The 15,308-nt window shown below is 49.0% G+C and overlaps 1 protein-coding gene across 1 annotated transcript in view; it reads right to left on the bottom strand.

Annotated features, from left to right (window-relative positions):
* Positions 1 to 732: 732 nt before the first annotated feature.
* LOC130130967 (phosphofurin acidic cluster sorting protein 1-like) overlaps positions 733 to 15,308 on the bottom strand; it is a 31,790-nt gene continuing 17,214 nt past the window's right edge. Inside the window, exons 12-20 of the mRNA XM_056300831.1 lie at positions 15,053 to 15,207; positions 13,263 to 13,373; positions 11,216 to 11,318; positions 10,949 to 10,991; positions 10,350 to 10,392; positions 8,146 to 8,287; positions 5,158 to 5,396; positions 4,623 to 4,742; positions 733 to 2,048 (exon numbers count right to left, since the gene is read on the bottom strand). Of these exons, the coding sequence (XP_056156806.1) occupies positions 1,930 to 2,048; positions 4,623 to 4,742; positions 5,158 to 5,396; positions 8,146 to 8,287; positions 10,350 to 10,392; positions 10,949 to 10,991; positions 11,216 to 11,318; positions 13,263 to 13,373; positions 15,053 to 15,207 (1,075 nt within the window). The 3' untranslated portion in view covers positions 733 to 1,929. The remainder of the gene's footprint in view (positions 2,049 to 4,622; positions 4,743 to 5,157; positions 5,397 to 8,145; positions 8,288 to 10,349; positions 10,393 to 10,948; positions 10,992 to 11,215; positions 11,319 to 13,262; positions 13,374 to 15,052; positions 15,208 to 15,308) is intronic.

The following is a 15,308-nucleotide window of genomic DNA, read 5'->3' as shown; positions in this document are numbered from 1 at the left end:
CCAGGCTGGCGGCCCGCACTCATGAAAACACAACACGTGACAAAAATAAACACGCTAGCAGATCACAGCCCTCTCCTCTGCTTGTATACTCTGATTACAGCCACCAGCTTTCAGATTCTCAGTGAACGACACCTATTTCGCATCTACTTTGCATGTCTGCAAGCCTTCCATGTCAACTCGTACACACTCTTCTACTTTGCACCAAGTACAATGTGGTAATAATAATGTAATAATAATGTAAATCCATAATGTGACTAGCAAGTAAGTCATGTGTGCTGATAAGACAGAGAAGTGCATAGCAAACATGGCAACCAAAAAAACAGCAACGTAGCTCCTGAAAGCACCCAGTTACTCAAGAAATTCACACACACACACACACACACACACACACACACACACACACACACACACACACACACACACACACACACACACACACATCCTGAAATAAGGCTTAAAGGGAGCGATGTACTAATCTTGCAAAGCATAGTTAAAAGGACGACCCCCCTCAGGAAGCCAGCTCAACAAAGTTATTTTGGTACAGAAACGTATTTAAGACTTTCACCTTGAAGCCCTTCATGTAGAACGAAAAACAAACAAAAAAACAACAAACAACAAACAACAACACACAAGAAGCAGACAAACGGATGCATCTCCTCTGCTCACAGAGAGCTGGGACTAGATGATGCGGGATTTGCACGGTGTGCATTACTTGCCAGCCTACGTTATTTTCAGTATTTTGCTGTATCTTCAGTATCTTTAGTGAGGGAAGCCAGAGTCTTGTGAGTACTCTCAGTATTTTTGGAGGGGGAAGCCAGAGACTTGTGTGTACTCTCAGTATTTTTGGAGGGGGAAGCCAGAGTCTTGTGAGTACTCTCAGTATTTTTGGAGTGGGAAGCCAGAGTCTTGTGTGTACTCTCAGTATTTTTGGAGGGGGAAGCCAGAGACTTGTGTGTACTCTCAGTATTTTTGGAGAGGGAAGCCAGAGTCTTGTGTGTACTCTCAGTATTTTTGGAGGGGGAAGCCAGAGTCTTGTGTGTACTCTCAGTATTTTTGGAGGGGGAAGCCAGAGTCTTGTGTGTACTCTCAGTATTTTTGGAGGGGGAAGCCCGAGTCTTGTGTGTACTCTCAGTATTTTTGGAGGGGGAAGCCCGAGTCTTGTGTGTACTCTCAGTATTTTTGGAGGGGGAAGCCAGAGTCTTGTGTGTACTCTCAGTAGTTTTGGCGAGGGAAGCCAGAGACTTGTGTGTACTCTCACCGGTTCATGCAGACGGCGAGCTGTGTCTTCTCCGTGGTGACCGACCGGCACGTGAATGGTGATCTGAAGCACTTCGTACAGCTCATGCAAGTGTGGATCAGGACTTGTGGTTGTGGGAAGGTGGAAGGTGAGTGAGTATGACCTGCCAGGCTGTACGCAAAAGGTCACGGGTCAAAAGTTAGGGGTCGGGGGTTAGGATTCAAAAACTGGCGCTCATGCTATTGCCTTTCATGTGATGCAAATTCGAAATGGCAGTCGGCTAATTAACTTGTGCTGTTAGCCCCCAGAAAACACACACACATCCACTCGTGTGCATGCTCACCAACAACACACACACACACACACACACACACACAAAGGGGTGTTAAAGTGACTAGTATTAGTAGTGCTACACCCAAACACTACCCTCCTTCTCTCTCTCCCCCTCTTCCTCAAAAGAAATGTTGCATCTGAACCCGAAAAGTGACGAGAAGAACATAAAGAACAACAACACCACAAAAGACAACAACCAGACACTCAAGGACTTCTCTCATTTCTGGTTGGCCAAAGCCGCTCCCAGGCGCGGCTGGGAGGCGGGGTCTGTGCATGGAAGTGTGATTGTGATTGGTCAAGGTGGAGGGGAGTCGAAGGTCAAGTTGGGGTCAGAGGTGATGGTGGAAGGGCGCCGACCCCTAGGACGGAGGCTTGCTGTAGCCGAACAGTCCGACGGGCAGGTACTTGACGTGGGTGGGCCACTGGGCCGCCAGCTGGAAGAACTTGACGTCGTGCCACTCCACACCGTCGATGGACACTGGACACACAGAGCACGGAGGAGGAGCATTAGTATGAACACGTGATCAACCAATCAGAAAAAACACAACGGGGCGTCCGGGTAGCATGGTCTATTCCATTGCCTACCAACATGGGGATCGCTGGTTCGAATCCCTGTGTTACCTCCGGCTTGGTTGGGCGTCCCTACAGACACAACTGGCCGTGTCTGCGGGTGGGAAGCCGGATGTGGGTATGTGGCCTGGTCGCTGCACTAGCGCCTCCTCTGATCGGTCGGGGTGCCTGTTCGGGGGGGGGGGGGACTGGGGAGAATAGCGTGATCCTCCCACGCGCTACGTCCCCCTGGTGAAACTCCTGGTGAAAAGAAGCGGCTGGTGACTCCACATGTATGGGAGGAAGCATGTGGTAGTCTGCAGCCCTCCCCGGATCGGCAGAGGGGGCGGAGCAGAGACCGGGACGGCTTGGGAGAATGGGGTAATTGGCCGGGTACAATTGGGGAGAAAAAAAAGGGAAAATTCCTTCCATTAGCCATCCATTATCCAAGCTGGTTATCCCAATCGGGGCTCAGGATGCTGGAGCCCATCCCAGCAGTCATGAGCGGCAGGTGAGGAAACACCCTGGACAGGCCGCCAGTCCATCACAGGGCACACACACACACACACATTCACATCTAGGGACAATTTAGTACGGCCGATTCACCTGACCTACATGTCTTTGGACTGTGGGAGGAAACCGGAGCCCCCGGAGGAAACCCACACAGACACGGGAAGAACATGCAAACTCCACACAGAGGACGACCCGGGATGACCCCCAAGGTTGGACTACCCCGGGGCTCGAACCGAAGACCTTCTTGCTGTGAGACAACTGCGCTAACCACTGCGCCACCATGCCGCCTTGGAAAGATGGAATATTCTTGGAAATATTTTGGAAAATTTGGAAAATTCCACAAAAACAAAACAAAACAAAACACAATGGAAGTGAATAGGTAACCGTACAGGAACAGGAAGTGGTTCTAGGTGGAACTATATCCCTCTACCATTTTTCTGCCACTTTATTTTTCGTGAAGACTTCTACATATTTCACTTGGGAAGCACTTGACAAACCTTATGCATTAAAAAGTGCAATACAAATTAGAATATGATTAATTAGTTAATACCTAGAATAAAATATAAAAACTAAATACAACGCAGTAGTTATATAGTATGAACAGCAGTCGCTGGGGTGTTTGTATATTTGACAAATCAATATTCTTAAAACACCACAGCTCAGATCCGGTAAGGATGATTTTCCAAGATGATTCCTGACATCTGTTGTCACTCAGAGCCACATGATGCATGATGGGAAAAGAAACCACTGAGGTCTCCGCATAGGAAATGTGCATCACAAATAAACTCGTCCTGCCTGTACACAGACAGGACCGGGGGTAGCAAAGTGTCACCCACACTGCGTAAAACCAGGAATGACTCTTCATTGCGTTACTGTTTTTGTGCGTCTCACGTTCAGTCCTCTGCTGCCGGCAACCAAACCAGTCTGGCAGCTGAACTGGCAAGACGATAATCCATAACAGGTCTTTAAGAACATTTCTGACCCAGTTCTGCTGTTTCCACTGCTGCCCTCTGCCTCCCTTTATGCTTTTTCTTGTTCCTGTCTACATTCCACCTCTCTCTCTCTCTCCCTGTCTCACTATGTCTCTCTCTCTAACTCACTATGTCTCTCTCTCTCTCTCTTGCTGTCTCTCTCCCTGTCTCACTATGTCTGTCTCTCTCTCTCTCTCTCTCTGTCACTTTCTCCATCTCTCTCGGACTCTCTCTCGCTATGTCTCTGTCTCTCTCTCCGTCTCACTATGTCTCTCTCTCTGTCTCTCTCCGTGTCTCTCACTATGTCTCTCTCCCTGTCTCTCACTATGTCTCTCTCTCTCTCTCTTGCTGTCTCTCTCCGTCTTACTATGTCTGTCTGTCTGTCTCTCTCTCTCTCTCTGTCACTTTCTCCATCTCTCTCTGACTCTCTCTCGCTATGTCTCTCTCTCTATGTCTCTGTCTCTCTCTCCGTCTCACTATGTCTCTCTCTCTGTCTCTCTCCCTGTCTCTCACTATGTCTCTCTCTGTCTCTCACTATGTCTCTCTCTCTGTCTTGCACTGTCTCTCTCTCATCTCTCTCTGCCTCTCTCTCCATCTGTCTCTTTCTGTCTGTCTGTCTCTACATCTCTATTTCTGTCTCTCCATCTCGTTCTCTGTCTGTTTTTTTCTACCTCTCTTGCGCTTTCTACCTCTTTTCTACCCCGCTCTCTTTCTATCTCTCTCTCTTTCCCTACCTCTCTATCCCTTTTTCTCTCATTTTCTCCCTCTTTTTCCCTCTCCCTCTCTCTCTCACACACATCTTACCCTGATCTAGTGTGTTGTGTGTCTGCAGACTGCTTGTGTGACTGTTCAGGTGTGGTAAAGAAGAACTGAAAGGCTTTCAAACCCATCTCACCTCAAAAACAACCTAAAAGAAAAACAAAGCAGGGAGGAAAAACTAAACGGGTGCAGCAGAAACAGACTCGCAGCGTGGGAGGTGAAGAGTGGAGGATGGAGGGTGGATGGAGGAGGCAGGTCACCTTTCAGGATGGTCTGCTGCTGCTTGGCGGAGCAGATGAGTCGGCTGATGCCCTCAATGACCTGACTCTTCGAATCCACGTCCTTCTCCTTCGGCTTTTTCCCCAGGAAGATGGTGGGAACTGAGAGAGAGAGCGAGAGACAAGGACAGAGAGAGAGCGAGAGCCAGCGAGAAAGAGAGGGAGAGGAGAGTGGGCGAGTGAGAGAGAGAGTGAGCGAGAGAGAGAGGGGGGAGGGAGAGAGAGTGAGCGAGAGAGTAAAAGAGGCAATAAAAGTGAGAGGCTGAACTAAAGGAAAGAATATACAATATTTGTCTATTTGTGATATACTTCAGTGTAAATACAGCACAGCTGATTAAGTGTACTACACAATAGTAAGTACTACAGTAGTATTTCTGATATTTACCACCAATCAGAAACAGACTCGCCACCTATTGCAATTTCAGACCGACAATTTATCAAAGCACATCGCTCCATAACGTTTAGTCCAGATCGTGCTGTGCTTTCCTCCTCCTCTCCTCTCCCGCTATCCTCTTACCTTTCTTGTTCTTCTCCTTGGTCACCACGGTCATGGCCATGGTGCTGACCTGGGCCTGGGGGTCGCTGCTGCCCCCGCCTGGCAGCCTGCTGACCTGCAGCGAGCGGAAGGCGCTCTTCAGCGTGTTCTTACAGCCCGTGTCCCGCCGCTCGCCCTCCCGCCGCTTCTCGGCCAGCGAGGCCAGCCAGTAGTCCACCTGCAGGCCAATGGCGTCCACGCCGTGGGACATACTGGGACTCCTGAGGACACAAACAAGGAAGAACACGGCTTGGACACAAGAAGCAAACAGAACCAAGGCAAGGTTTCGATAAATAATAATAAGTTAGATTGTATAAAAGCGTAGAGAAAAGCAATTCAGGCCGTCCGGGTGGCGTGGTGGTCTATTCCGTTGCCTACCAACACGGGGATCGCCGGTTCGAATCCCCGTGTTACGGCCGGCTTGGTCGGGCGTCCCTGCAGACACAAATGGCCGTGTCTGCGAGTGGGAAGCCGGATGTGGGTATGTGTCCTGGTCGCTGCACTAGCGCCTCCTCTGGTCGGCCAGGGCGCCTGTGCGGGGGAGGGGGAACTGGGGGGGGGAACAGCGTGATCCTTCCACGTGCTACGTCCCCCTGGCGAAACTCCTCACTGTCAGGTGAAAAGAAGCGGCTGGCGACTCCACATGTATCGGAGGAGACATGTGGTAGTCTGCAGCCCTCCCTGGATCGGACCGGGACGGCTCAGAAGAGTGGGGTGATCGGACGGGTACAATTGAGGAGAAAAGGGGGGAGGGAGAAAAGAAAAAAGCAATTCCACAGATCTTACGTCTTCTGAAAGGTCAGTATTTGGGAATATTTTCAGTGATGGCGCACTGGGACACGTGACAGCAGCTTCAGCCATGCTGGTTTCACCTGCTGTCAATCAACGTGTCTCGTCCGGCGCCGCCCGGTACAACACACCCTTCATCTAAACCACATCTACCTGGTTAAATCAAGTCACATGACGAATAAAATACATCTTACCGCCATTAATATGACAGACACTGACACAGACAGACACTGACACAGACCAGACAGACAGGCAGTTGTTTTCAGCAGAGGTCAGAAAGACAAGCAGGAAGTAGCGATAGCAAGGTCTCAGGAACAAAGAAGAAGAACCACAGAGGGGAAGGTGGTGTTTGTCTCTGCTCCACTCAAGTCAGCTCAGTATTGGCCTGATGGAGGCGACATGTGCGCACGCGGCCGAAGCAGATGTTAACAGACATGAAGTAGAAAGTAAGTTCAAGGTAATCGACACATTTACTCTCCGTCGGCCTCGCTGAGCCACGTGTCCATCACAGCACCGCTACAATGCTACTGCAGCACTTGTATTAATGCATGTACCGCATGTACCGCATGCACGCATGTATCACATGTACTGCATGTATTGCATGCACCGCATGCACGCATGTATCACATGTACTGCATGTATTGCATGCACCGCACGCACGTGTACCGCCTGTATTGCATGCACCGCATATATCACATGTACCGTATATATTGCATGCACAGCATGCATCACATGTACCGCCTGTATTGCATGCACCGCATGTACTGCATGTATTGCATGCACCGCATGTATCGCATGTATTGCATGCACCGCATGTACTGCATGTATTGCATGCACCGCATGTACCGCATGTATTGCATGCACCGCATGTATCACATGTATTGCATGCACCGCATGTACTGCATGTATTGCATGCACCGCATCCCAGACGCTGGACGGAAACGACAAGATAAAACTTCCTCAGTATGTCGAGAGAGTTTACACACCAAACGGGCGACAGAAACGCATTTGTCAAATAAAAAAAAGAAAGGTGAAGGATTTCATCACATGATCGACTGCTTCATCCTTCTGGTGGATGTTGAAGTATGATGGAGGATACGCAAGACTACACCCAGGGATTTATTCACTTGAACTGATCTGATGGAAACACTTTTTACTGACAACTTTATTTACAATCTATATGTCCATCCATCCATCCATTATCTGAACCGCTTATCCTGCTCTCAGGGTGGCGGGGATGCTGGAGCCTATCCCAGCAGGCACTGGGCAGCAGGCGGGGAGACACCCTGGACAGGCCCCCCACCCCCCCACATTCACACCTAGGGACAATGTAGTACGGCCGAGTCAGCTGACCTACAGGTCTTTGGACTGTGGGAGGAAACTGGCGCCCCTGCAGGAAACCCACGCAGACACGGGGAGAACATGCAAACTCCAGACAGAGGACGACCCGGGACGACCCCCAAGACTGGACTACCCGGGGGCTCGAACCCAGGACCTTCTTGCTGTGAGGCCACTGTGCTAACCACTGCGCCACCGTGCCGCCTAATTTATATATCCATAATATAAATTATAATAAATTGTAATTATATAACTACATTATATATAAAATAATGGAAAAATAAAAATAATAATTAAAGAATAAGTATTTTATAAGAATAATAATTTTATTATTTTATTATATTTTTACTTTCTGCGACTTCAGGAAAGTTTGCTCTAAATTAGCATGAACACTGAATGGAAACATGGCTTCAGTGTCTCCACCTCTTATCTTTCTGTCTCTTCTTCTCTTGTGCTGTATTTAAAGAAACACCCATCAGCTTTCGTCTCTGAGCCGGAAAAAGCTCTGGACGCTCTTGTCCGGCATTAAGCTGCTCACGTTCCCGCTCTGTGATGCTCTCTGTGAAGCGGTAAGGGTAAAACAGTAAACATGATGATGCTCCCTACCGCCAAACCCGTGAGGGAGGGAGGAGAGGGAGCGAGAGAGAGAGAGAGAGATGGAGAGAGAGAGATGGAGACAGCAGAGCAGAGGTGAAGGTGGACTGGAGGAGTATGGAGGGAGGCATCGTCACAGTACGGTGGGGGGAGGTGAACGTGAGAAAGGAAGGGGAGGAGGAGGAGAGAGAGGACGGACAGCATGTGTTGTGCGGCTGAGGAGAGACAGGGGGCGCACGGCGTCCTTACCCCTGCACGGTGAGGACGCTGCCCATGGAGGGGGAGGAGGGGGGGGTGGCGGCCTCTTTGATCATCCCCGTGGGGGAGCCGTGGGAGGGAGGCGACGTGGAGGGGACGGCCAAGCTCACGGCCACGCCCTCCTCGGAATCACCTTGACAACCACATGATGCAAACAAGTCAAGAGAGGTGACATCGCCGTCGGCGTGGAATCGTTAAAACGACAAACCGAACCCGGCGCCCTCTACCGCGCTCGTTCCCCATCTGAAGGTGGATAAACCTCTAGACACGCTGGGCTGATGCCGGCGCCACACGAGCCAGCGGGGACAACAGTCAGTAGCTCCTGTCGGTGCCGGTTCGTCGGCGCGCCCGAACCCTGGTGCACGCACAGTGCTCAGCGTTTGGATTGTTCGTGGACGAGCGGCGGCGTTGTCCGGTTTAATACCGAACACGTCCGATATGTGCGAACGGAAATCCCTATCGGGCCGCCATTTCACCCAGACGACGCCACAGTAAGCATTCCCAGCTGTGGCCCCTCGTCTCTGGCCTGCGTGTTGTGCAGCAGCGATGACCCGTCCGGCAGCGTGGGCTCGTGCACGCGTTTTCATTGCGCCTGGCGATAACAAGGAACCTCCGCTGGCACCGTGTTGTGCTAATATCTCGCTCCAGGCCTCGCTCTCGTCGCCGGTCGCGAGACAAGGGACGAGAGCGACGTTCACAGCGGTTACAGCCAGTGCCAACTACCACCACGAGAGGGCGCCGGAAATACAATAAAACTTTTCTATAATTAAAGACCGTCAGAACATTTACGCCCTTGGGGACAATAACGATATTTTGACCCAACTTCGGCATGTTAACGTGCAGGTACTTTTTACTCCTGCTACACAACTGCCTCGTTTTTTTTTGTTTTTTTTTTTAAATTTATTTCTGATTTTCCCCTTTTTTCTCCCAATTTAGTGGCCAATCGATCCCTATTTTAATTCAAACACCCACCCTCGTATTGCATGCGTTCGCCAACTGCATCTCTCCGGCCGGCAGTCTCGAAGGAGACCGCCTCCCCACTTTCGTGACAAGGCGAATCCAAGCCGAACCACTGTTTTTCCGACACACACAGAGACGCATTCACATGACGAACACAAGCCGACTCCGCCCCCCTCCCGAAGACAGCGTTGCCAATGATCGCTGCTTCATCGAGTCCGGACATAGTCGGATCTGACGAGACCGGGGCGCGAACCCCAGTCCCCAGTGGGCAACTGCATCGACACCAAGCCAATGCTTAGACCGCTACAACTGCCTCGTTTTTAACCTTAACCCCATCTCGCACCCTGGCCCTGACCTTAACCCTCACCTTAGCCTAATGCTAACCCGGGGGAGATGGTGTACAAATAGCGTGTCCCGCACACAGATGCCTGACAGGATGTCTGTCAGCCAAGACTTTATTCTGATCTAAAGTCACACTGGTGGTTGCGTCTGAAATCGCCTACTACTTACTACATATGTGTACTATCTTCTAGCATATTATTAGCATGTGAGTAAAAAGTACAAAGGCTGTTCAGATACGCTACATCTGCAGGTTGATGACGATAAACGTCTACTGGTTCAGTGACTCGCACACCATTTCGGGGAACTATTTTGGAGCAGAGTGTGCTTGTATGTAATTTTGGACACGGCCATCGACTAACAAGTTTCTGAGTGTTTTGCTTCTTCTTTGATTTTTAAGGGTGGTTGCCATCCAAAGTGTTGCATTACTGCCACCTGCTGGTTCACTATGCAACAGTTCTGAGAGTGATCGACGGTTAGCACACCGGTTAAGTGAGTGAAGAGCCCTTTTTTGCCAAATCGTCTGGTGTGCACGTTCTGATGACTGAAAGGGAAAACCAGTAAACTCGGTCTTTATGTGTGCGGTCTCCCTAGTTTTCAATATGGGTGAGGATGTGAACAGCCTTCTCGCATGCCCTAGCTCAGACTCTAAACAGACCGGCATTCATGTTATTAGCGGCAGCTGTGTTTAACGTCACTTGGTAAGATCAGCCCAGTGCTTATAGATGGTTTATAACCTTTAGATGGTAGCAAACTCAGAACAATGGCATCGGATTTAGTTGCTCTTTAACGTTGTCAAATGTTTTGATGAAACACATTTTGTCAGCAGTTTGATCGGGTATGTGAAACCCTGTCGTAGTGCAATTCAATAAAAAAACCCAAAACCAGACGCTCACCGGTTGAAGAGGGGCTCGACTCGATCAGGCCGACCTTCACCACCTGCAGGAAATCAGTTACGTGTCAATAAAAGGTGTTATAGACCAGTGGTTCTCCATCAGGTCCTCGGGTACCACCAGCAGTACTGGTGGTGGTACCCGTTGTTCCGGGTCTAACACCTCCCTGATTAGAGGCTGAATAACTGGAACAGCGGGTGAACGTAACCAGCAGTACTGGTGGTGCCTGAGGACCTGATTGAGAACCACTGGTCTAGACTACTAGGTAACACTTTAGTATGAGGAACATATTCTAAGTAAAAAAACTTAATTACTAGTGAATTAGTAATGATCAAGTTGTCACTTTAGTATGAGGAACATATTCTAAGTAACAAAAACTTAATTTAGAGTAATTTAACACTATTAACACTTGTAGTTAAACTCATAGTTAATGGCTTACTGGTTGTATAATAAGGCCATGCAGAATAAGGCATTAATAAGTACTTAATAATGACCAATTCAGAGCCAATATGTTGCTAACTGGCATGCTAATAACCACCTAATTAATGGAGAATATGTTCCCCATACTAAAGTGTTACCCAAAGGCTTTAGTATCAACTCACCCCGATGAAGGGAATGAACTTCTGATAAGAGTCTTCGTCTCGCCTGGGACGAAAGGGGAAACCAGAGGAAGTTAATGTCCTTGTTACTTCCCAATGACAGGTATGAATATAGGATATATTTATATATTATCATATATCTATATCATATACTGAATAGGGATATATGAATATAACTTGATAGATATGATGTGAATGCATGACACAGACTATAATCTGAAGGCGGAACTAACCAAATTGTGCGTGTGTGTGTGTGTGTGTAACACTCACGTCCTGTGTTTGCAGGTTAGCATAGCTTCAGCTATAGGTAGCTGGTGTGTGACTGTTGCCCCACTGATGTACTGGCTGATTCTTCCGGCCACGTCCAACTGGTCTGATGGTCGAGAAACCAGACAGAGAACTCACTCATTCGTCTGATAAAGTGTGTGTGTGTGTGTGTGTGTGTGTGTGTGTGTGTGTGTGTGTGTGTGTGTGTGTGTGTGTGTGTGTGTGTGTGTGTATGTGTGTGTGTGTGTGTGTGTGTGTGTGTGTGTACCTGTGTGCACATGGATGAGTATGACACTATGTTGGCTGTTTCTTTACCTTTTCTTTACGTGTGTGTGTGTGTGTGTGTGTGTGTGTGTGTGTGTGTGTGTGTGTGTGTGTGTGTGTGTGTGTGTGTGTGTGTGTAGTTGCTACTGACAATAACTTTGAATGAATTACATATGACAGTTCCGGAGGTCTGTGAGGGGCGGCTCTTCTAGAAGGATGGAAAAGGCTGGTTGTTTCTACTCTCATCTTGAGGCGGGTCAGGTGTGTGTGACCCGGCGTCCTGTCAGCGGCCATGTCTCTAATACGTTTAAAGGGTCATGTGACAGTTTTAGCTTGGTTCTGATTGGTGGCGAATAATCGTCGGCTTCACGCCACCGTTAAGTTCACCTGCTGGTTTATGACCGCTGGTGCCTCGCTCACGTATCCCCGAATATCACCCGTGTGTTAGGAACCGTATATGGCCATGAAACCCCACCCGTGATAAAGCTGTGACAAGACCGTCTTACATCAAGCACCGTTCTTTTGCGAATAATGTATTTCTGAAGGGGAACCACACACATGCAATGCGAGGCTCTGCCTTGGGAAAACGCAGCATTTATTTCATTTGTACTGGAGGCCATTTTTCCTACCTTTCACCTGCAAAAGAATGAATTCATCCATCCATCCATTATCTGAACCACTTATCCTGCTCTCAGGGTGGCGGGGATGCTGGAGCCTATCCCAGCAGTCACTGGGCGGCAGGTGGGGAGACACCCTGGACAGGCCGCCAGGCCATCACAGGGCTGGATTCAACCACTGTCTTATTATCATTATTAATTCTATAATAGTGTAACGACCACGGATGACTGGACCCGCTAGCCCGTTTGCTAGTGGGTCGGACCCTTTAGTCGACTGATTAGCACATTCGCCTGTGGTGTGGGCGACCCGGGATCAAGTCCCGGCTGTGGCGGCAGTTCCCCGGCTGCTCCCTGAATTCGCTACAGTAATAAGACAAACCCAAACCTACTTACTGTTGTACCGGTACAGTCTGAGCTCTTGGGTCAGAAATGTTCCTTCCTTCCCTCCAAAACTGGATGTAACTAAAATTGTTTTCTTTTCTTTTTGTTAAGATTAGTTGTACCGGGTCATCGGCACAGGATGGGGTTGAATCCGTCTTGTCGTATTTTTTACCGTGGTGTGAAACTTTCTCAGAGGTCAGGCTGATGTTTTCTAAATTCACCTCACAACAGATGCAAACAGTTTTGACGCAGCTATTTTGCCTCCGACTCTTTCGCATTGTTTTTTTTAATTTATTATTTATTTCTGATTTTTCCCTTTTTTCTCCCAATTTAGTGGCCAATCACTCCCTATTTTAATTCAAACACCCACCCTCGTACTGCACGCGTTCGCCAACTGCGTCTCTCCGGCCGGCAGTCTCGAAGGAGACGCCTCGCCACTTCGGGGACAAGGCGAATCCAGGCCGAACCACTGCTTTTTCCCCCACACACAGACAGAGACGCATTCATGTGACGAACACAAGCCGACTCCGCCCCCCCCTCCCGAAGACAGCATTGCCAATTGTCGCTGCTTCATCGAGTCCGGTCATAGTCGAATCTGACGAGACCGGGGGGCGAACCCCGGTCCCCGGTGGGCAACTGCATCGACACAAGGCCGATGCTTAGACCGCTACACCACCGTGGACCCCTCTTTCGCGTTGTTTACGTGGTTTACTTGCAACATGCTCGATGTAAAGCCTGCTTAAGGCCGTGCCCTGAATGCAGTTTGGATGGGACGCCGGCGGCGGTACCTGTCTGCGGAGGCTCTGCGCGGCTGAACACGTCTCTCCAGGCTCCGTCCAGGAAAGAGGAGCTGTAGCGGTTGTCAAGGGCACCCAGGTGCTTGGCAACGGGATGAGAGCCTGAGAGACGAGAAGAGAGAGAGAGAAATTAAGATAAAATGGAATTACAAGTGAAGGACAGACAAGAAATTCTTGCTTCAGCTCGAGCTTTCTGGGAAACTTGTCCTAAAGGATAATTCTACTTCTTGCTACCTGGGTCTTGTTGTGTAGTGTTTTTTCCATCATACATGCCCTTAAGACACTGTTGTGTCTTAAGGGCATGTATGATGGAAAAAACAGCCTTAGGGCAAGGCTCAGTGTTTTTGGTTTTTATTTTTCAAAGCCATCCAGCATACCCAATTTCGCCACAAGAGGACACTGTTACATAACCTCACATGAACAGGAACAACTTTGGGATCCGTGGAAACAAAATCCGGGTGAAAATCAGTTTAAACCGGTCTGCTCCTTTTAAAAAATCTGGGTATTTTTCGGTGAAAATCAGTAAAAACCGAAAACGCTGAGCCTTGCTTATGGGACAAATGAAGAGGTGTGTTAAACGTGTCCTTTAAACAGCCCCCGCCTAGTGTCGCAGTCAGACTGTGTCAGACTGTCCATTACCTATGACTTCTCTATGTGCTGGCCAGCCAGTTTACGGAGGTTACTACCACCTATGGTAAGTACAGGCTGCTACTTCCTGCAGGCTGAACCAGGAAGCAGATCAGCAACGTCCTCCACCATTGATCATATTGCACATTTCAGGTTATAACTTGTAACGATCACTTCCAAATACGTAGTTTGGATAACGGGGTTGAATTAGACTTGTTGAAACATGTCTGACACTCCTGTTCAGTCGTCCCAATAAGCAGGGCTTCATTTGTCCCGGATCAGCATCCAGAACCTCTCAGATGGGGTCCGGCACCTCTTTTGTCACTTCCAAAATCTGTAAATATATTTTCTGTAACATCTGTTACCTGTTCTGTCATTCTTTTATTTCTATGCACCCCCCCTCCTAATTCTGAGTGATGCTCTGAGTAATAAGCGTAAATAAATAATGCTGTGTTTGTGACGACAGTTTTGTTTGGTTTGAACAACTAGCACCTAGGTGTTGTCAAACGTGTCCCAGACAATGTGGATTTTTTCGATGGGTTGTGTGATTTTTTTCCCCTCTCCCTCGGACCCACTGGAACAGCACCCTCTGTGTTCCGGGACGTCCTGATTTACAAAGTAAGCGCTGCCCATAAAGCCTCCTACAGCCCGTGCGATTTGGGCCGTCTCAGACGAAAGATGACTAAACGTGGCGACATCTTTGGTCGTGGCTCCAAAACGGCACTGTGAGACAGGCTCAAAGGTGGCCGTTATTACGGTCTCAAGACCGAAGATAACCCGGGACAAAAGTCTTCATGGACTTGCGTCGTAGCCTGTGATTCAGTAGTGTCATCATCGTGCAGTCTACATACATCACACTTGATGTCGTGCCCAAGTTTATTAGATCCATATCACAGTGGGGCTAGCAGTAATCTTATAGGATCGCTAAAATCACCGTCTGTAGGAGGCTTAAGACACCGTTGTAAAGCTGGACTCAGCGGTGGTCCGGTGTCCACAAGCCACAAAATGAAGCTGGTGAGTAAAATGGTGAGTTTTTTTGTTTTTACTGATGAGTAAAAAAAAACAATGAAAAAAAAAACAAAAAACAAATCAGAATTGTCCTTTAATTGGTGATGACATGCTGATACCAGCAGAGGGTGCACTGGTCCTCTTACCCAGGGGCACCACCAGGAACCTCATGTGGCTGAGCCAGTCCGAGGTCTTGTTGGCCAGCTGGGTGACAAAGAACTGCAGAATGGCTCCCAGATAACTCTGACCGCCCACCGCCGCCACCTTCACCGGCCTCGGCATGGACGAGTTACAGTTACAGCTAGAGAGAGAGAGAGAGAGAGAGAGAGAGAGAGAGGGAGGGAGGGAGGGAGAGAGGGAGGGAGGGAGGGAGGGAGAGAGACAGAGAGGGGGGGGGCAGAG

Source organism: Lampris incognitus, chromosome 20, assembly GCF_029633865.1.
Source record: "Lampris incognitus isolate fLamInc1 chromosome 20, fLamInc1.hap2, whole genome shotgun sequence".
NCBI classification, from domain to species: Eukaryota; Metazoa; Chordata; class Actinopteri; order Lampriformes; family Lampridae; genus Lampris; species Lampris incognitus.
Note: the sequence above shows the minus strand (reverse complement) of the source record. Positions and strands in the feature narration are given on the sequence as shown.